Consider the following 20861-nt stretch of genomic DNA (forward strand, 5'->3'; position numbering starts at 1 on the left):
TCTCGCGATCGACCAACGAGAACGAGACGAGTCGACGATATTTTCACCGATGGACTGTGAACAGCCGCGCGACACTCGATCCATTGTTAGGCGATACGATGCCTCGAGATGTGCGCGATGTTTTAATAAAGCTAAACCTAGTTGCAGATGGCACGATGGCCTCCAAACCGCCAACTAAACTTTCCGATTTCGCGAGGTCGACGCGCGAAAAGAAGAGACTACGAATTGGATGCCTCTCTGCCCCCCCTCTTCTTTAGACTGCCTAGCCAAATATTTTATTTGCACCGGGAGTGCGTCGTCGATCGTTTTTTTAAGGGTACGATTACGTTTGCGTTGTTGTCGAAACGTGTCCGGATGCAGTCGCGAAAATTTATTTGCCCCCGAATCGAGTCGCGACGATGCACAGCAGGCCACTAATTAATTAATTAGGTAATTGAGAAGTAGTTGGAAATAAAAATTGCACGGATACTTGTTCGCGGCCTTGATATACTTATTTAACTTTTTATCTCTTTTTTCTTTTTCTTTTTTTTCATGAAATTTTTCTGACATACGTTCAAAGGTAAATGTAAATGCAAAACAAAACATGTAATTCATTATTTTCAAGGCAATCATCTGTACTTATAATAACACATGTTTCAAAACAAGAAAAGCAATAACTAAATATTAATATTTAACACTGAACGCGTAACCGCGTAAAATTAATTACAACATCTGAAGATTTTTACGTTTAACGGTAGGACACTCTTTGTTACAATGATAAATAATTACAGGAAAAAGTGTTTAGAAGGTTTTTATACAGATTCAAGATACCCAGACGAAGAACAAGAAATCTCGAATCAAGTTTAATTTGACCTAGCAAGAATTAAATTTGCAATCGACTGTACTTGAGAAAAAGTATTATATTTAAAAAGAATTTTCTTAGATTACAAGATACAATCGATCGTAACAGCTAATTAGCAATAATTACAAGCCTCGTAGCAAAGTCGACAGACATCTGAGACCGATTAAGTTTGCAGCTCGAAACAAGAGGTGTCGTGAGAATGATCAGGCAAACATAATTACAATCGATTAAATTAACCAGTCTTTCAAGACCTGAATATACAATAACGAGAATAGTTTTTTTTATATTTATACTGATATTTGTAGGCAGAAGAAGTTGCAAATTACGTTATAACGAATAAAACATAACCGAAACGGTACACGCAATGACGCGTGATAGTTTTGCATATCTATACTGTACATCACGTTATGAAACATTCAGGAGAATCTCCTTGAGAGTATTATTCGATTTGAAAGGCTAATAACGACGTACATTCTTTGAATCGTGAACAGCCAGTTGTACATTGCGATCCGGTTATTTTTGCGGAAGGTACAAAAATCAAAAATATCGAGTACGTCCATGAAGCGTTCGAACGCCAGTGAAAAGAAGGATTTATTCCCGTTCATAGTGAATTGTTATAAAAAAAATTGCCCGCTCGTTGAAGATGAAATTGTTTGATCGGAAGCACAAACCACCAAGAAACATTCAAGCCGTTGCAAGTCTGCAAAAATGATTGCAAAATAACACCGTAAAACCCCGCACCAGAAGTTTCACACGCACGCTATCACCATCTAGTTAGAAAAGTAATATATGTTTTTATCTTTGTATAAATAAAATGTATTGGACTGACTGAATGTTCTGAATGTGGTATTAGTCTATAAAATAGTAAATGACGTGATAAATCATTGCAAATTCATTAACATTTATCAACAAATGGATAAATTTGAATCTAAAAGAAAACTTAGCCATTGGATAAACGAGTCGATGAGTAGGAAAAATATTCTTAGAGAACGGAACTTTGTACCTTGTTTCTTTTCGTGCAAATGAAATCCGTACCTTGCAAAGCATTTCCTTGAACGACGAAAAAGTGGTCCGGGAAAGCGAGGAGATATAGCAAAGCTCGACGATAGTCAATGAAAATAGAAGATAATCTAGAATTTGCACATGGCAAATACCAGGAAGATCCAACAATTGTTATTAGCAGTAGTTTACAGACCGCGGTGGTACAAAGCGAAGTACATGTCTAGGGGCGCTTTAGTTTCCTCGACGTAAATTATCTTTGTCTGTTGGCTCATCGTGTGCTCGTAACTATTTTACTCTTTACGCCTTACACGGGACTTGACAGCTTGCATATGGCACTTGAACAGCTATAGGTAATGTGTGCGCCACCAGTTGCATGCATGCGAGTGCGAGCATCGACGAAACGGATCTTGCACGTTGCTTTCTTAATAGTATATTTATATCCTCTGGCTCGTGGTATCGATCTTGTACTCGTGTAATTACCGTCATCTACTTGCATTTATTCCAGGAGATTTTGTACTTATCATTAAAGGAAAAATACATCCAGTCTAAAATAAAATTTATCCTTTTCATTGTATTTTACTGTTAACTATTTTTAGTCTTAAGTGCTTATCGCTGTCCTACATTTTTAGCGACTACTTGTCCCAATGTGTTTAATTAAGATGAACTAACATAGTTGAATATTTGTAACCTCGTATTGTAACCTAAAGTTTATGGCATTAGTATGGAAGTATTTGGGATCGATTTACAATGCTCGAATTGTGTACTTCTGCTCTTGCTAGAATTCAGGAGGAAATTTCATCTTTCGATGAGAAAAAGACTGACGAAAGGTCGGTCGTACTAATGTTAAGATAAAGTCTATGCAAATGTTTATTATCAGTGGTTGGTAATAATTGCTGTTTGCTCCTCGATTTCTAACTGTAAGTTGCGTTCGTGTATTAGTCTTATTTAAGCTTCTTGTAACTTGTACATACATATATGCATGCATATAGAATTATACAGGGTGTTCGACCACCAAAAATTTCTCTTATTAAAATTTTGCCCAGGGGGTGGCCGAACATCCTGTATATAATTACATTTTGACTTCGCAGAGTACTTTAACGATTAAAATTTAATCATAGTCGCGTAACAATGTTCAAATACAACGTCGAACGTTCAAGTTTCACGCAGGTAAAATATTAGAAACGAATTGCAGCATACTTTTGTACCCGGTATAAATGATTGTGATTAAAATCAGACTGTGATTAAAGTTTAGAGAGCACAGACGGAAGGTGAGAAATATTCGAGATGAACAGTTTTTTGCACGGTAATGCAATAAAATTTTTGTATCATTGGAAACACTATTGCCGCTTGTCTTCGTCGCTTTTTGCTTTTGTCACGAACATTCTAATCCTGTAAAATAGTAAGTTTATGCTTATCTATTTCTCGCGTAGAATTTACAAACATTGTTAATTAGAAGGCGGTTTTATAAGAATGAACGTTTACCAGTATCTTTCCTTGAGAATTTTCTATGTTTCAGAAACAAGTATCCCGTTGGGACTTTGAATAATCGCATAGCGCGCATCGAGACAAATTTTTTCACGCGCATGAAGTATCGAATGAATGAGATTGTAGTCAAATGTTCGAGGATCTGGAACTGTCATTTTCCGATTAATTTTAATGAAAAATGGCATTTTGGATTTTTCCTTTTCGTTTTTGAGTATTTAAAACACTTTCAAACATTTTATTGTCAAAATGGTGAGCGATGAAACGAGAGATCCATGACAAACAAAGGTTCGCTGTAACAAAAATTATGCAGAATAGCAAAGAGGCGAAGAAAGCGGCTCGTAGGCAGTTTGGTTGGTTATACAAGGTTTGTTAATAGTTAAACACGAAGAATCTTTTAACGCAGTGTTTCTCAAACTTCACTACCCCCTAAAGTATAACCAATTTTCTTATTTTTGAAACATTTTTTTTGAATTAACGAATAAAACATGCCCTCCAAGTATGCATCGATAAGTACGCAAATTACGATTGTATTTCATAGTACTCTAAGTTAGAAATAACTCTACTTCCAATAACTCATGTTCACCTATAAACACGGTCGCAATCCATAGTTCGAGAAACGCTGTTTAAACGAATATGTACTTTGTTAAGCTATACGCACTACCCTCTACATAGTTTTCAATTGTTTGTAAGTCGCATCACTGTCGATATTACCGTGGTAAGTAATTCATAAATTCAGTTCTGTTCGTCCGTAGATATCAAAGGGGAATATGTATGCAAAATTGCTGGTTAACTTAAGGCTAATTACTAAGTAGTGTTTAGCAAAATTAGCTTCAATGTTGAAGAATGCTAATGATTTTAGTTCCAAAGGTATAGCCTTTTAGAAAATGCCTTGCTGTATAACATGAATGACACTTTTTAACAAGGTTCTGTGTCAACAAAAGTCTGTAAAACCACTAGCTGCTGTGCAAGCGTACTTGAAAGACAACTGTTTGCGATTCTGCGTGGATCGCGTAGCTCTGAAACATTGGTCGCCAATATTAAATAGTATCGCGGAGAATCGAAGCCTGTCGAAAATTTATCTGTATAGTCGAAGTCTGTGCAGAAGGACACGGGAAACGATTAACACGGAAGAGAAGCTTGAAAAGTTATGGTAATTAATGCATTTCGAAGATCCGCAAACGAAGAAATCATACTGCTCGATATTAATAAAAGATCTTTAAACGAGATTGTTTGTTTCGTTGCTTCTTCAAGCTTAAACTTCGTTTGAAATTGATCGATCGGTTTTATAAAAATGATATTTACCGACACCAACACATTCATTATACGGACATATTCCTCGGTTTGATATCGAATTAAAAAACGAAAATGAAATTCTAAAGAATCAACTACAATCTCTGTTTATTCATAATCGAATGCCCCTATGTAATTTATGTTCACTTTGTTTCTACGATGTTAAATGTAATATGAAATTTCGCTCGATATTAGATTCTAGAACCTTTTGTCACATACTTCTCTATGAAATATCAGTTGATTTCACTCGATTCTACAATTTTCTCATAAAATGTTCTTGTCTCGCTTTTCGTATACTACTGTCAGAAAGTTTAAGCTTGCAGGTCGCATCGCCTGGGCCGACAGTTGGTGGGGAAAAAGGGGTAAAGCAAAGGATGATAAAGGATAAGCGAACGAAGGGAAAAGAGAATCGAAACGATAGAGCTTATGTTGAATAAAAAAGAGCGTGGCATTTTGACATCACGTCCAGGCGATGCTGGAAGGATCGAACCTGGCCAATCCTGTACACCAATTTCTTGTTGCGCTGTCTGCTCGATGCTGTGGCTGTTTATTCGAGAGATTCCGCCAGGCTGATCTCGATTACGATCGATGGGATCCCATTGACGCAAAGGTATCTGAACATCCTTTGTTCTGGCCTGAGAAACAACGAAATACTGATGCATCTATCCCTTACGAGATGTCGCATCGGTGATATCGGTTGGTATTTCTATCTGATATTAAAATGCACTTTTTTAAAAATACATGCTACTCGTTCACGACTCTATGAATTTTAATTATAATTTTTGTATTGCTCAGGTTGCGATTTATTGTTAGGCTGCTTGGCAAACAATCCCAACCTTCGTGTTCTGAACCTATCTGCTTGTCGTCTGACCAACAGAAGTGCCACGAGTTTGTCCTTGTTCCTGAATAGGAGAAGGGCGGACTTGTTGCAGAACGTTTGGGTGGAGTCTTCGTTGCAATCCTGCGAGGAAAATTCCACGAAACAAGTGAGCCTGACATTCGATGCGTACTTAAGAAAAATCTGATTTATTTCGTTCTCGTTTGACGCGTTGGATCTCTTTCTTCCAGACACAAGGATTGCACGCATTGATCTTGAACCAGAATCCAAAGTTTGGGGACAATGGTGTCCGACAATTAATAGCTGCGTTAAATATCGACTACTGGCTGAAATCGTTGAGCATAAGGCACTGTGGGATCACTAAACACGGTGCAGAGGCCATCGTGAAACTTTTACAATCGAACAGTACGCTCGTAAAGATGGATCTCGCGCAAAATCATATACATATCAATACACTTCAAGTCGTTTTGAAGCTTTTAAGAAGGAGGCGAGAGCCGATGGAAAGCAAATCGCTGAAGAAACGATTTATTAGGAACTGGAAGAACGTTTCTTTAAAAAACACACTTAGGAGGAACAAGATTGGCGAACTAGTATCTAAAAGTGACAAACGCTTGTGCGAATCGGTAAGTTTCCGTCCTATTCAACGAAATTTCTACCTTTTTACGTATATTCGACCGCGTAAATATTTCGATTTAGGAGAGACGGAACAGAAGATCGTTGAAAACTTGTTCGCCGAAGAGATTGTTGAGGTTTCAAAGAAACCCGAGCCAACCAAAGGAAATAAGGATTGCGAGGAAGGAACATAACTCCGGCAGGAAAAATATATCCGAGCTGCAATCGCAGTTGTTAGATATAATCGATTCTAATAGTAAATTAAGAGAAGAATTGTCGAGTAACAACGCATTGTTGGACACAGAAGTGCAGGAAAGGTCGAGAACCGAGGACGAGCTGCAGAATTTATCGTTACGGTTGAACGAAGTTAAAAGCAGAGTAATCTTAGTCAATTGTCTTCGTTCAAAAATTTCCGATGAAAGTGAATTACTGCAAAAAGGTTTCCGTCACATTTTCGAAAAGATAGAATCATTTTCGAACACGAAACAGTTCGAAGTTGATAGAGTCGCATTAATCGACACGCAACTACCATCGTTGTCGATGCTTCGGCAGAAAGAAAGTAATCTGTTAAGTTGCATAGGAGACCTTACTGTTTCTTCAAAGTCATGAATGTCTATATGATGTAATACATATGGTAGTTTATGTTCAAACAGCGGTGACTACTGCCCCTGCGATTATATAAGAAATTTTACACATGTATTGTAATATTATTAAAATTGTCCATAAATATTTGATATTTTGATGTGTCTAGATTATGTTCATCCTGAAAGTTTTTAATAATGATTTTAGTTTGAACGGTTCGTTGAAACTAAAAGAAATTTCAATGTTTTTCCGTATTACCCCAAAAGAGAAATACACGTTAAGACCCCCCCTGATCATGTTTTAACTATTGAAGAAAAAGAAATTTTATTTTATTATAACCACAGACGACTCGTATACCTCGTCTCTGACAATACTCTAGAATCTGCGATGAATCAATAAAATCAAAACTTACCTAGCGAAGAAGCTCTATATTTCTGATGACCTATGCAAAGCGGATCCTAGCCAATTTGCTAATATTATTTAGTTTTTAATTAATAATTGCATTATCCAGCCAAGACTGATACGATTATTAATTAAACGCTAAATAATCTCACCACGTGGAGGTTGCTGCGAATGGAGACCCGCCCTAACCGATTCCCAACCACCCTCCATTAATAAAAATCTTCTCTGACCCACGATCGTTGGTCGAAGAAGAAACAATCGAAAGTGCAACCAATGAAAGATGCATAACCAACAGAGAGAGTTAAAAGAATTTGTCTTCAAATAAAAATAATGGTTAACCAAACACCTGCCTAACTATAAATCTAAATTCATTTATTATATCAAGAAACAATTCTAAATTCGCAGCCATTAGCTCGGTGTCACCCATGAAGAATAACTTTTCTATCGTGGGTGACACCGATTACCAGGTCTCACCACGTGGAGGTTGCTGCGAGTGGAGACCCGAAGGGAGATAGATGGAATCAAAGTTCCATCGATCTCCCTTTTAGCTAAGCTTAGCTGGATTACTAAACTAGAGAGATAGAAGTAAGCAATGTTCCTTCGATCTTCCAGTTTAGTTGTACCAAGTAATTATTTCGTTTGAAAAGGGGCGAAGCTATATTGTGGGATACGCGGCGCGACGCGATGCTGAACCGTGCGGCAGATCTTCGGATCGAATCAACACTGCCCTTGGTAGATTGATTCCTATTTCTAGCAATCGATCTATCATGGGTAGGCGACTAGATCTTTCGGACAAACTGGACGGCCGATCACATGTTTCGATCGATGAAACAGCGGTGATCGAAGCTAGGAACCAGAGAACGAGTCGAGAGAAGCTACTTGTTAAATAATTACTTGGCAATATTGGGAGACGCATACAATAGGGACTTAAAATTAACGTCGAAGCTCGAGTCTGGTCAAGTTAAAACTAAAATTCGGACGATAGAAGGAAACAAAGTTCCTTGGATGTACCAAGCAATTATTTGGTTAAAAAGAGGGACGAAGTTAATTTGAGGGGCACGCGAAGCGACGCGACGCGACGCTGAACCGTGCAGCGGATCCGAGGATCGAACCTACTGCCCTTGCTAACTAGATCTCTACAGGATAACGGACGGCTGCGACTCCGAATCTAAGGTCTCCATTGCTCCAACGCAACCCGCCGGGAGCCCGAAGGACCCGACTCAAGTTGTCTGACAAAGAGAGAGTACCTCTGTTTCAGTGTCGACTTTCGCTGGAAGGTATGCGTTTCCGCAGGATACGGAAACTCCACACCTTCCAGCAAAGTACCATTTTCCCTGGATCGAGCTACCAATGGGAAGGCGATTAGATCTTTCGGATCAGCTACACGGCCGATCACATGTTTCAATCGATGAAACAGCGGTGACCGAAGCTAGGAACGAGGGAACGAGCGAGAGACAAGCTAATTATTGAATAATTGCTTGGTAGGACGCGGAGATACGTATAATAAAGAAGGCTTCGACGTTAATTTTAACATTCGCGACGAAGCTTAAGACTAATCAACTTGCAATTAAAGGTCCCTCGGCGGGCGCGGCGTTCTCCCTCGGTGTCCTTGCGATTAATCCTTTAAACTGAAATCAAAACTCATATGTATATTAGTGAGATATGGTAGGAAATTTAATAAACACTTTAAAATGATCTATCACCTAGCTAAAGGGAATTGAACAAAGTATATTAGCAAAATATTACAAGAATTTAAGCTGAGAAGTAAAAATAAAAATCCTATATTAATCAGTGTCGAACAACGAACACGAACGAAAGAACGAGTCAGAGACATCGAAACAATGTTATTCGTATCAAAACGAACACTCCTAATGATGAAAGAAACTTGGATCGAGACACCAAGTTGAATCAACACCAAACGATCAAACGAAATGGAAGAATCGAACAAAGTACCTCCGTAGAATATTACGAGAATTCGAGCAAGAACGTAAAAATATGAATTCACGAATTTGTATAGAAACAAATATAGTGTATGATTGAAAACAATATTATATTATTATATCCTGCAATATTATACATAACGAAGCAGTCACGTAAATTCGCAAAACAATGTAAAAGTAGAAACAGAGAAAAGGAACATTTATAATAACCAAATAAAATCAGATAGATAAATGAAGTTGAATTCACATCAAACAAACAAATAAAAATAATAAAATATAAATAAGTGGAGTGGACTTACTACTTGTTGTCAGTACATAGGGTAGTTACCATAGGGGCCAGCTGTAAAGTAAGAAAATATTCATATTATAGCAACATCGGTTAGATAAACAAGGCAAAATCAGTTCATTGAAGCAAAATTCGCATCAAATGATAGAATAGAAGAGGGGAGAGAATTTTTAAACAGTTCTTACCGTTGGTCATCACCGTCCGGCACTGGTCAGTAGTGGTCAGTAGTGGCAGGAACGCGAATCAGCACTGGTCAGTAGTGGTCAGTAGTGGTCAGTATTGGTCAGTATTGGTCAGTATTGGTCAGCCATGGTCACCTGTGGTCAGCGCTGGCCAGCAGGGGTCAGCAGCGGTCCCCGGTTCTCCTCTGGCTACTCGACACTCCCGAATTCGCGACGCGACTGAAGAAATCTTCGCAGTGCCCTTGCTTATCTGTCTAAGGTGATGAAAGGGTGGGGAGACCAGTCAGAGCCAAAGTTGAAGATAACAGGTAAGACTGCCTCGTCTACAAAGAAACTATTTCGATTGGTCTCACCTCTTGATCATTTCTGGATCTTCACTGGACCGCTGACCTTGATGTCCACCTCACTGTTGACCACCAGTGACCATAAGCTAGTCATTGTTGATCATCGACCCATTAAAACCATTACGAAGATTAAAGCCTTCTTACGAGGATTCCCTTACAATTTGATGCATGATCTATTTAACATTTTGTTCCACTTTGGAAGAGTGTATCTCGTTAATTTTTGTCTTTTTGTACGTCAGTTCGAACAATTGCCATACCGAGCGAAAAATTCGGAGGTGATTTAAGCGTTCTCTTCTCATGGATGGCGGTCAGTTGAGAAATTATTCACTGAATTAGTATTGATAGGCAAACAGCTGTAGTTTTGCGTAAATCCATGTGAGTTGACTATGAAAGGGATTAAAATTCATTTCTGAATCTGTTGGTAACGTTGCGAGTGATACGAAAATGGTAATGGGGCTTCAGAGCCCCATAAAAATGGGTCGAAAAAATACATTGGTTGAAAGGTCTGCTCGTATACCTCGTCTGTGATTACACTTTCAATTGCATTGTTGTTTATTAAGTTTCTATTTTTGTTACAGAACGTTTTATCAGTCGATCGGCGCTGCATTCCCACCTTTCCAATCGAAGGTACATAGATTCTCAACGCGAGGTAAGTTCAACGGTGTTCAGAACTACGTGTTTTCGTGAACTTCATAAAAGATGGAACGTGTCAAATTTTCCGATCGTCAAACATTTGTTCCGATAATGCAGAGCTGCAAATATTTTTCCCAAAAATCGCATGTTTCATCACTCGATTTTCGTCGATTATTTCCAGGTAATTTTTGAAACGTATTCGTATAAATTCTTCACAAGGACTGTCTTAAATTTCAACGTTTTACTCGTTTGGATCCCTTCTTTTCGTAATGTTTCAAACTAGTTGGAAGTCGCAGTTTCCCTTTCGGGTATTCGTACGATCGCCAGGGAACCCAAATTCGCTGACTGTCTTTTATGCTAAAGACAAGAATTCTAATCGGGGATTATAATTGTTAATTCGTTAAATGATGCGAAGCATCGTCGTCCGCCAGGGAGAGGGTAGAAGAAGTAGAACTTCTTCCTTAAGATATATATTTTCTCCGACCATCCTCGTCCGAATTTACCCGGTAAGAATAGCAAGTTATAACGTGAAATTACCGTCGTCCATGGAATATTGTCGAACGGCTGCCGATTATCGCGGAAGCTTGTGGCAATCTGTCGAACTTTACGGACGAAACTTTAATTCCGATAAAATCGCCAATTTGAAGGGAGTCAAGCTCGTTATTTTAACGAAGTCTGTTCAAAGCCGTGCGATACGACTTGCCCCTCCTCCACCGACGCGGAATAAAAAAATTGAATTTGAAATTATCAGGTCGATCGGCGGCTAAAGCGATTAACTATCGTAGGTAGCGGAACAGATGGGTGTATTAGTCGTTTATTCGTCGTTCTGATAGGTGGTCGGATGTATAAACACAGAGAAAGAGACAGTTACCGCGCGGAATCTCGTCGCATCGTTGGCGAGTTCGGTACGCTGGTGGATCTTTTCGCGGTTAAATTCCATCTGTCGTACGTCCGTCCAGCGTACGTGCCGGTGGTCGTTGCACGGTCAGCTGCAATTAATCCGTTTTATAGATGTTGCCGATGTAAATGAAGTTTTCGGTCGAGTGTCCGGCAGCTGGCCGATCTGCGCGCGATACGACCAACGGGGGAAAAAGAACCAGAGGGACGAACGCGTCCCGTTCGCCGCTCGTAAAAAGACCCGAGGCTTTAACCGTTCCGGTTGTAAAACCCTCTTTCGAGCAATTAATAATAACCGCCTTTCGCAGCTTTTACAACGATAAAACCAACTTTTACCTCGTGCCCAGCCGCGATTCCACGCCGTTGCGCGGCCCCTTCTCCTAAGATCTTCCCCGGAAATCGTTGCTTGTCCCTCGCCCTCCGCTAATACCATTAGCAATTTATCAAGCCAACAGCCAGGGAATTGTGGCGAACGATGACGCGCGCGTAACGTTGTTTCTTTCTCGGTATACATACGTGTTTAATGCAGAGGGTAGACGAATCGTATGGTCGTGACCAGCGTGGACAGTAGAAACGGTGGGAGATCCGTCGAGACAAGTTGAGAATGTGCGTGGAGACAGTATACGATACGATTGCAAAGGCTCGGCAATTTTGTCGATTCTACCGGCGAATAGTCTTTCCGGAAATCGCCGATAGAAGTTTTATGGAAGGAGTTTCTGTCGTGAACGGATCGACTTGGAGTTGTTTTATGAAAAGTGCCGGATTCCCGGGGTACAGAGCGAAAGAAAGTTTCCCGTCGACGCGTCGCGTTTTCCGGTCGAATCGTCATCGGCGTCCGGGGGAATGCAAGCGGCTCGATTCGCCGTGAAAATTGCGCGTGAACAACGTCACGAAGCGATTTCGAACTTTCCGCGGACACGTCCGAAGTTCGTGTGGACTTTTTGGCCGGATCGCGTGCGTACAAATCGTAACGTCGCTTCGAGATGTCGGACGGAGGGCCCCCGATGGTTCCGAGGCTTCTTGCGTCGCGATCCTGAAATCGGCGTCCTCCTCGCAGTGATGGATGAGGGGACGCAGACTTCGCCGACAGCGTAATACCGGCACGCCGACGGACGACCTGAATGCAACGCCTGCGATCCCGAAACGTTTCGCTTTCGCGTCTTGGCCATATTCTTCGAAACAAACAGATAACAGACGTAACGAGACTTTAAAGCTACTTTGGTTTTTGTCCGTCGGGGGACATTTTTCTTGAAAGGACGATGTCGTTTCTCGTTCTTAAACACTGCCTGAAATGGCCCTGGGAGCTACGAACCAGTTACGTTTACTAGGAGGACGGTTGGGAAATCTTTAGACCTCCGAATTAGCCTAAGAATTTCTCCCCAGCTTTCTGCGGTCCCTTGCGAAACACACCGGACCACCCAGATCGGCATTGAAAAATGAGATCAAGCGAGAAACGATGCACAGCCAGGAATCAGTGTCAGGTAGATATTTTTCAATCTAGGGTTCCCCGTTTCAAAGATAATTACGCGAGAAGAAATGTGTTTTACGCGATGAGCACGGAATGCGATTTAGACGCAGCGGCGTATGCGATAAAAGGAATTTCCGTTTTGAGACGGGGCTGTTCCGCGAAAGAGGAAATCCTATTTTTCAAGGCTGTCGGCTAATATAATGCCACTGATTAAGTCGAGCTCCCGTTTCGATTATATGGCGCACAGATTTCAAGGTATTCATACTTGGCAAATTCCTCTGCGATTCTCGCAGCTACGAAATATTTTCTCTTCCTCGTCCGCGCCTGTTTATCCTCAATTTACCATGCCGAGGTGGAAACGGTGGCACGAATTTACCGTGCAATTTTCCATTCCCCTCTTTTTTTCTCTCTCTCTGCCCTCCATCCTCTTGTCGTTCTTCTTTGCACATCCACCGCCGCCATCCGTTCGTCACCCTCCATTATTTACTACTTCGAAACATCGAAGACACTTCTTTCCACTTCAGCGTGCTCGAAAAATTTCGTCCGCCTTCAATCCTCGCCATCTTTTTCTGTTCATAACGTTCAACGAATCTTCTTTCTCTTCCCTTCTGTCTGCTTTGAAAATTCATGAAACCGAACCGGTTGACTTTCTTCTGCAATATCCTCCGTGATTTAGCCAATTTAATATACCAATAATATGCCGTACGAATCGCTTTTCCCGCTCTTAATCTGTTTAACCCCCTCTCGTGCTTTAACGAGTCTCACTCGTGATGAAGATTTTGGCCCAATTCGGAATATCACGAGTCAGACTCGCCTAAAGACGGTCGGCCCAAACGTAAACACTAACTACTGATAGTCTCTCACAGCCTCTGCTGACCACCGATTATATTTCTGACAGCGTACAACGATTACTACTGTCTTCTGCCTGCTTCCGCTGGCCTCTGCTGTCCCCTGCTGACCACCCCTGTTACTTCTGACAACGTATAACGATTACAACTTGCTATTGTCTTCCCCTGCTGGTCTCTGCTTGCCTCTGCATCCCTCTGCTGACCACTGCTGACCACCACTGATGCTTCCAACAACGTACAACGATTACTACGTGCTCCTGCTGGTCTCTGCTTGCCTCTGCATCCCTCTGCAGGCCTCTACTACCCCCTGCTGACCCCTGCTGACCACTGCTGACCCCCCTGACCCCCCTGACAACTGCTGACCCTTCTGCTGACCAATGCTGACCACCACTGATGCTTCCAACAACGTACAACGATTACTACGTGCTCCTGCTGGTCTCTGCTTGCATCTGCATCCCTCTGCAGGCCTCTACTGCCCCCTGCTGACCCCTGCTGACCACTGCTGACCCCCCTGACCCACCTGACCCCTGCTGACCCTTCTGCTGACCAATGCTGACCACCACTGATGCTTCCAACAACGTACAACGATTACTACGTGCTCCTGCTGGTCTCTGCTTGCCTCTGCATCCCTCTGCAGGCCTCTACTGCCCCCTGCTGACCCCTGCTGACCACTGCTGACCCCCCTGACCCACCTGACCCCTGCTGACCCTTCTGCTGACCAATGCTGACCACCACTGATGCTTCCAACAACGTACAACGATTACTACGTGCTCCTGCTGGTCTCTGCTTGCCTCTGCATCCCTCTGCAGGCCTCTACTGCCCCCTGCTGGCCCCTCCTGACTCCTGCTGACCCCCCTGACCCACCTGACCCCTGCTGACCCTTCTGCTGACCAATGCTGACCACCACTGATGCTTCCAACAACGTACAACGATTACTACGTGCTCCTGCTGGTCTCTGCTTGCCTCTGCATCCCTCTGCAGGCCTCTACTGCCCCCTGCTGACCCCTGCTGACCACTGCTGACCCCCTGACCCACCTGACCCCTGCTGACCCTTCTGCTGACCAATGCTGACCACCACTGATGCTTCCAACAACGTACAACGATTACTACGTGCTCCTGCTGGTCTCTGCTTGCCTCTGCATCCCTCTGCAGGCCTCTACTGCCCCCTGCTGGCCCCTCCTGACTCCTGCTGACCCCCCTGACCCACCTGACCCCTGCTGACCCTTCTGCTGACCAATGCTGACCACCACTGATGCTTCCAACAACGTACAACGATTACTACGTGCTCCTGCTGGTCTCTGCTTGCCTCTGCATCCCTCTGCAGGCCTCTACTGCCCCCTGCTGACCCCTGCTGACCACTGCTGACCCCCCTGACCCACCTGACCCCTGCTGACCCTTCTGCTGACCAATGCTGACCACCACTGATGCTTCCAACAACGTACAACGATTACTACGTGCTCCTGCTGGTCTCTGCTTGCCTCTGCATCCCTCTGCAGGCCTCTACTGCCCCCTGCTGGCCCCTCCTGACTCCTGCTGACCCCCCTGACCCCTTTTTTTTACCTTTCTTTGCCTCTCCAAATCATAACCTTAGTTATAAGACTCCCTGAAACTCCTTGGTTTCTCTGAACCCACTAGGATGTCCTGAAACTCAGAACTTTGCTAAAAATTCGGGGTTTCCAAGAATTTTCGGCGTTTCCAAGAAATTCCAGGACTTTTTCGTTGTTTCAGGGCTTTCCAGCTGTTTCAGGGATTTCCAGCTGTTTCAGGGCTTTCCAGCTGTTCCAGGACTTTCCGGCTGTTTCAGGGTTTTCCAGCTGTTCCAGGGCGTTCCAGCTGTTTCAGGGCTTTTTCGTCGTTTCAGGACTTTCCAGCTGTTTCAGGACTTTCCTGCTGTTTCAGGACTTTCCTGCTGTTTCAGGACTTTCCAGATGTTTCAGGACTTTTCGTTGTTCCAGGACTTTCCAGCTGTTTCAGGACTTTCCAGTTGTTTCAGGACTTTTTAAAAAAATTTAAACGGGACCCCTCTCAAATCTTTTCGAGGAACTTAGAAATTTTTCGGGCGAAAATTTCGATAAAAATCGACGGTAGTTATGGCGGTGGCGGTTTTAGGTAGATTTTAGACTTTGTTAGGAGGACATGATATGGGAAGAGGTGACACGTATCTTAATAACTATGGGAATGCTTTGGAGAGGTAAAGAAAGGTAAAAATGACGAGAACACATAGAATTCTTTGAAATTATAACATTTATTGCCATAGATTTACATTATACAAGGCTTTAATACATATACATCATATCAGAAGTTGCCAACAAAGGTCATCGTTGGTCAGCAGTGGTCAGCAGGGGCAAGCAGGGGCAAGCAGGGGTCAGTAAGGGACAGCAGGGGCCAGCAGGGGACAGCAGGGGCAGGCAGTGACCAGCAGGGGCAGGCAATAGCAAGTTGTAATCGTTATACGTTGTCAGAAGTAACAGGAGTGGTCAGCAGGGGTCAGCAGAGGCCAGCAGAGGCAAGCAGAGACCAGCAGGGGCAGGCAATAGCAAGTTGTAATCGTTGTACGTTGTCAGAAGTATCAGAAGTTGTCAGCAGTGGCCAGCAGAAGCCAGCAGAGGCTGCGAGAGCCTGGCAGTAGCTAACAGTAATGGTTATACGTTGCCAGATGTACCAGAAGTGATATCTGAAATGAAATTATCGCACACCAGTCGTATAATCAATAGGAATTGCCAAAACTTCGTTTGATCCATAGGGTCAAAGTAAATGTTAAAATAAACATAGAAGAAAGCATAATTAGAAACAGTTGTTATAGTCATCGGATAGAGGATGAAATGCCCTTTAAAATGAGCGTTCGAACAAGTCGATAGCTTTATTAGTTCCGGAGATATAGCGATTTTAATTTCGAGTCGATGCGGCGGCTAGTTTCGGAGATACGGGGGTCCGAGCATTTGTTTACATTTCATTGATGCGTGGTGAATGACCGCGCGCGCGGAAGTAGTAGCGCGTAGTAAATTCTTGGAAACACTACGCGGAACTAGGTCACGACAGTCACGTTCGTAGGGTAGGTCAGCACGACGCACGTGCGAGCGAGAGGCTCGACGCGCTGGACGAAGACAGAGAGAGTCGAATTAAGAAAAATTACCCCTTCACATAAATTACGATATCTCGGAAACGGAAAGTCCGATCGACAAAAACAAAAAACCATTTTAAAGGGGAGGCCTTGCCGCAGCTAACAGTGGCTTGATAATGAATAAAACTCTAGTAGTTTCGGAACTACACGCGTGTAAAGTTTAAAATAAATTCACAGGGTCGTTTATGGTAATCAAATTGAACGAGCAGATACTTTCGATTTATATCGGTACTCCGATGTAATCATTTCGCCAGAACGGAACGAAGATCTCGGATTCGTCGACGTTATGCACTTATCGAGATGAAAGTTTAATTCGGCGGTTTCAACATTTATGCGTACTAAATCTTTCTTTAAGGTTCGTTTCATACCGTATGTTCTAGCTGCGTCTTTTTACGAGGTCCATGCGCGGCTAGAACGAATACAAACGTTCGCCGTGGGACGTACGCTGTTACTTGGATAGTTTTTTTTTACATAAAAACGATGCGTTTTATCGAACGTTTTATGAACGGTCTGTGTAACTACCAAAATACACGTCGATACGCTATGGTTATAGAGAGGCGATGAAAATGCGGCGTTCTCGGCACGGCATTTTGCGGGCCTCCGGTGCTGCAAGCTACGTTGTTCGAAAGGGGCGAATATAAAGAGAGGGGACCGGCTTTGTCGCGCTACCGGCTCACATGTCGAACTTATGAAAATTAATAAGAAAAATTGCCCATAAATTCGGAAGTCTCGTTCGCGGAACTCTGCGAGCCGCATCTTGGCTTGGCAATAAAATTAGAATTATGTCGGCCCTCCCTCCCACAGCCACGACCCCCCGGTGTCGGTGGTTCGACGAGACAAGCCGTACTTGCCGAGGGCTTGGCAGCGTTTGTTAGCTACCCTGGAATGTGTCCTCCGGATCCTAACGTATGAGTTACCCCGCCAAGATTACATCCATGTCTTACGCGGAGCCGCCCTCGCGTCAGAACCTATGGTTATTAAATTCTACGCTTCCTCCGTGCATCTTCCGATCCGACGTCCCTTCAGAGCTGCTCGATTTTCTTCGCGGAGTTGACTTATTGCCGCGGGATCTCCGAGACAAGCCGACGCGACGCTCCGAGCGACGCTGGTCTTTCTTACAAAGTCGGGTCGACCGCTACGCGTCGCCATTTTTATGAATCTTTTAGGGTCACGGCTATCGCTCTTAAAGGAGACGCTTCAAACTATCGTGATAGTAAAATTCCATTTACCGGGAAAGTGACTCGTTAACCGATCGACAAGGATGTTCGCGTTTACGATTAAGACACGATTTCAGTGGTTGGAAGAAAAGAACAGCCGTTAACCACCACATTTGTTTGCGAATAAATGCTGTTTGTTTCATTAATTAACAACAGAGTTTAGTGCATCGCTGAAGCTCTTCTCCTAACGTTCCAGACGGTGGTTCTTGGTGGTCAAAAGGTCGTTGAAATTGGTCGTTTTTGTTGCCTCGGTTCCCTTGCCCTATCGAGCGAAATGTCATTCCGGATGGAGATCATGTGCAATGGCGGTCTCGATGACAAAAATACGTACGTCGGCTTATGCGGTCTACTGTCGCGTACCAGCCGACCGCAAACATCCTGCCGGTGCGCGTACATATAATGATAACAGTGGTTGGATCTGCTCGAGCATCGAATCGTTGACGGGCTGCCAATCGCGAAACGGCAATTTAGCCGTGAAACGCAACGAGACTCGACCGCGGTCGTGTGCGGCCGCAGGTCCCACCGAAATTCTCTTCGTCCACTTAACCCCTGCGGGGCCATTAGAACGAAAAAATACCCGTGTCAGCGCCCGTTTCGCTCAAAGCCAAAGAACTTCTATATTTGACGTTTCAATCGTGGCTTTTCGATCGGTGGCACGTGTTACGGTCATTAATTTCTAGACTATCGTGTCGACACTCTCGCGCACGCTTCACCTTTTATTTAGAACATTACCTTTTTACGGCCACGAACCAAAAAATTAGCTCGAAAGCACGGATCGGAAACGATCTAATTCCGTAATCAATAAGTGAACTTAAATATTAACCGATAGGACGATTTTGAATTTGGGCTCGCGTGACCGGCCGCCTTACGGTCGGGATATTAATCTAACTTAACCTAACCTAATCTAACATAATCGGTGGATTAGGCTAGGTTAAGTTAGATTAATATCCCGGCTGTAAAGAGGCTGGTCATGCGAGCCCAAACTCAAAATCATTGCATGTATTATCAACCATTGCTCGTGGAATATTTCATTTTACGATTCAGACTGGCACGGTCTGGGAAAAGTGGTACGTTTCTATTTCCGCGAAACATTTGACGTTTATCGTAGCGTAGTTTTCCCGCGACTTGACGCACAATAACACTAAAATTAAAAGGACGTTAAGTACTTTTATTTCCAACGAACGAGTTTCGCGTCCAAGCTTAAGAAGTTATTATATTTCCTCGGGGCCGATGAAAATAAAAATGTCGACAAAAGTTTCACACGGACCCGGACGTCGTTTAGCAAACGGCGTCCGTGGATCGTAAAGCATACGAAAGATGTTATTGAAAAGTTTCGTCCGTTGGTGGACCGTGATCTTCATCGTTCCAGGAGAACGTTCCTTTCAAGGAGTATATGACCGGATTATGAGGTTGCCGGATCAAAAAAGGACAGGGAAGGCAACCATTTTACCAGAGAACGATCAGGGATAAAAGAGGAGACTTTAAGAAGCTTACCTTGATGACAATGTAGACGCTTTGAAAACGAAGAGCGAAACGTTTCCGAGAAACGAAACATTTTCTTTTCTTGTATCAGTGATCAACCGTGTACGAACTGTCATGCTTAACCTTTTTATTTTTATTAAGGATCACCCTCGTTGAATCAATGTTTTTCAATCACCGTTTGGAAATCTTTACCTGCTCGAGCATAACGCTCTAAAAGGATTAAACTTTAAAGAAATCGTTTCACAAGATAAGGATAAGCTTCTTGAAAGGAACATCGGAATCCTTCTGGAAACGTTTTGGGTTAAGGTTGCATCTTCGGTAAAATTTAGATCGGCCAAGGAATAATAATTGGCGAAAGGATTTTTTAGTATTTCCAGGTGTTTGAAAATGTTGTACGTTGAAAAAGTTTAAGCCATGACAGGCTTAACGGCACCGATAGAAACTTTTAATGAAACGAAGAATGGTACATGATCGTATAGTACGGTAAAAAGATAGGTAACGGTTGTGGTAATAACGAAGACACGAAGTTAATCCTTCGAAATACGATATAATTTCGTTGCAGCGTCGATGTTGAAACGTTCAATGTCGCGTGTAATTGGTGAAAGACGAGCTTACGATTAAATATCGTAAACCGATTCCATTGCGAAACGGGGAGGGGAATTTTCGCCAAAGGAGTCGGTCTTTTCAAGTCGCTTCCTCCGCGCAAATGCATGTCAGTGTCGTCGTTGGTGGAAAATGCACGACGATATCGACGCCAGTGGGTACATCGATGACGATAATGAACCTTCCGGCAGTGGTCGACCGACAAGGCGATTTACGCGCGTGATATTCACGCGAACGCGTATCCATTAGAGACCAAACGTTTTTCTCCCTTCAGTTTGTACGCGCAAATGGCATGGGCGTAAGTTTGCGGAATAAAAGGGCAAAACGGAACCAGCTTTCAGGCGGTAAAGGAAGAAAAGCAAAGTAGGGGGTGGAGGAACGTCGAAGAAAAAAGAATATTTGTTTGTTCACGATCGTTTACGCGCGTATGCCAGGGCACGCCTACGGGCACGAGACGGTCATCTTTGTCGACCTATCGCGTTACTCTGGTTAGCAAATATGTGACTACGATTCCCTTCGAGGCCTTAATATTCGATAAATTGCTAATCAACATCGTCGTCTTTCTCGTGATATTTTATTAGGGAATTTTTAGGTAAAGCACTGTCCAACGACGATCCGTTCGATTCTAATTTTCCACGTCCACGCAATTAGCACGTAATCCCTCGAATTACGTGGCCGTTGTCCAGTTTCCGTGCGACGCGTTTCGCATGGAACTCATTCCGTATTCCTTGGACTGGATCTTTCAGGCGAAGGAAAAGGGGTTGCACGATTCCGGTAGCGGATTCGTT

General features: G+C 43.0%; 1 protein-coding gene across 1 annotated transcript; it reads left to right on the forward strand.

Moving 5' to 3' along the window:
- Window positions 1-1634: 1634 nt before the first annotated feature.
- LOC122397631 lies at window positions 1635-6804 on the forward strand. The gene is made up of 4 exons (XM_043396902.1): window positions 1635-5314; window positions 5414-5604; window positions 5687-6079; window positions 6153-6804. Exons 1-4 carry the CDS (start codon window positions 5275-5277, stop codon window positions 6675-6677), a joined length of 1149 nt encoding a protein of 382 aa, XP_043252837.1. The 5' UTR covers window positions 1635-5274; the 3' UTR covers window positions 6678-6804.
- The last annotated feature ends 14057 nt before the right edge of the window (window positions 6805-20861 follow it).

Source organism: Colletes gigas, unplaced genomic scaffold, assembly GCF_013123115.1.
Source record: "Colletes gigas isolate AHSC1104 unplaced genomic scaffold, ASM1312311v1 Colletes_gigas_Sc00010, whole genome shotgun sequence".
Lineage (NCBI taxonomy): Eukaryota > Metazoa > Arthropoda > Insecta > Hymenoptera > Colletidae > Colletes > Colletes gigas.

Coding starts and splice junctions, on each gene's coding strand:
- LOC122397631 (XM_043396902.1), top strand. CDS start 5,275: ATGCATCTATCCCTTACGAGATGTCGCATCGGTGATATCG. Junction 5,605..5,686: donor AGGAAAATTCCACGAAACAA/GTGAGCCTGACA, acceptor TCTTTCTTCCAG/ACACAAGGATTGCACGCATT. Junction 6,080..6,152: donor ACAAACGCTTGTGCGAATCG/GTAAGTTTCCGT, acceptor ATTTCGATTTAG/GAGAGACGGAACAGAAGATC.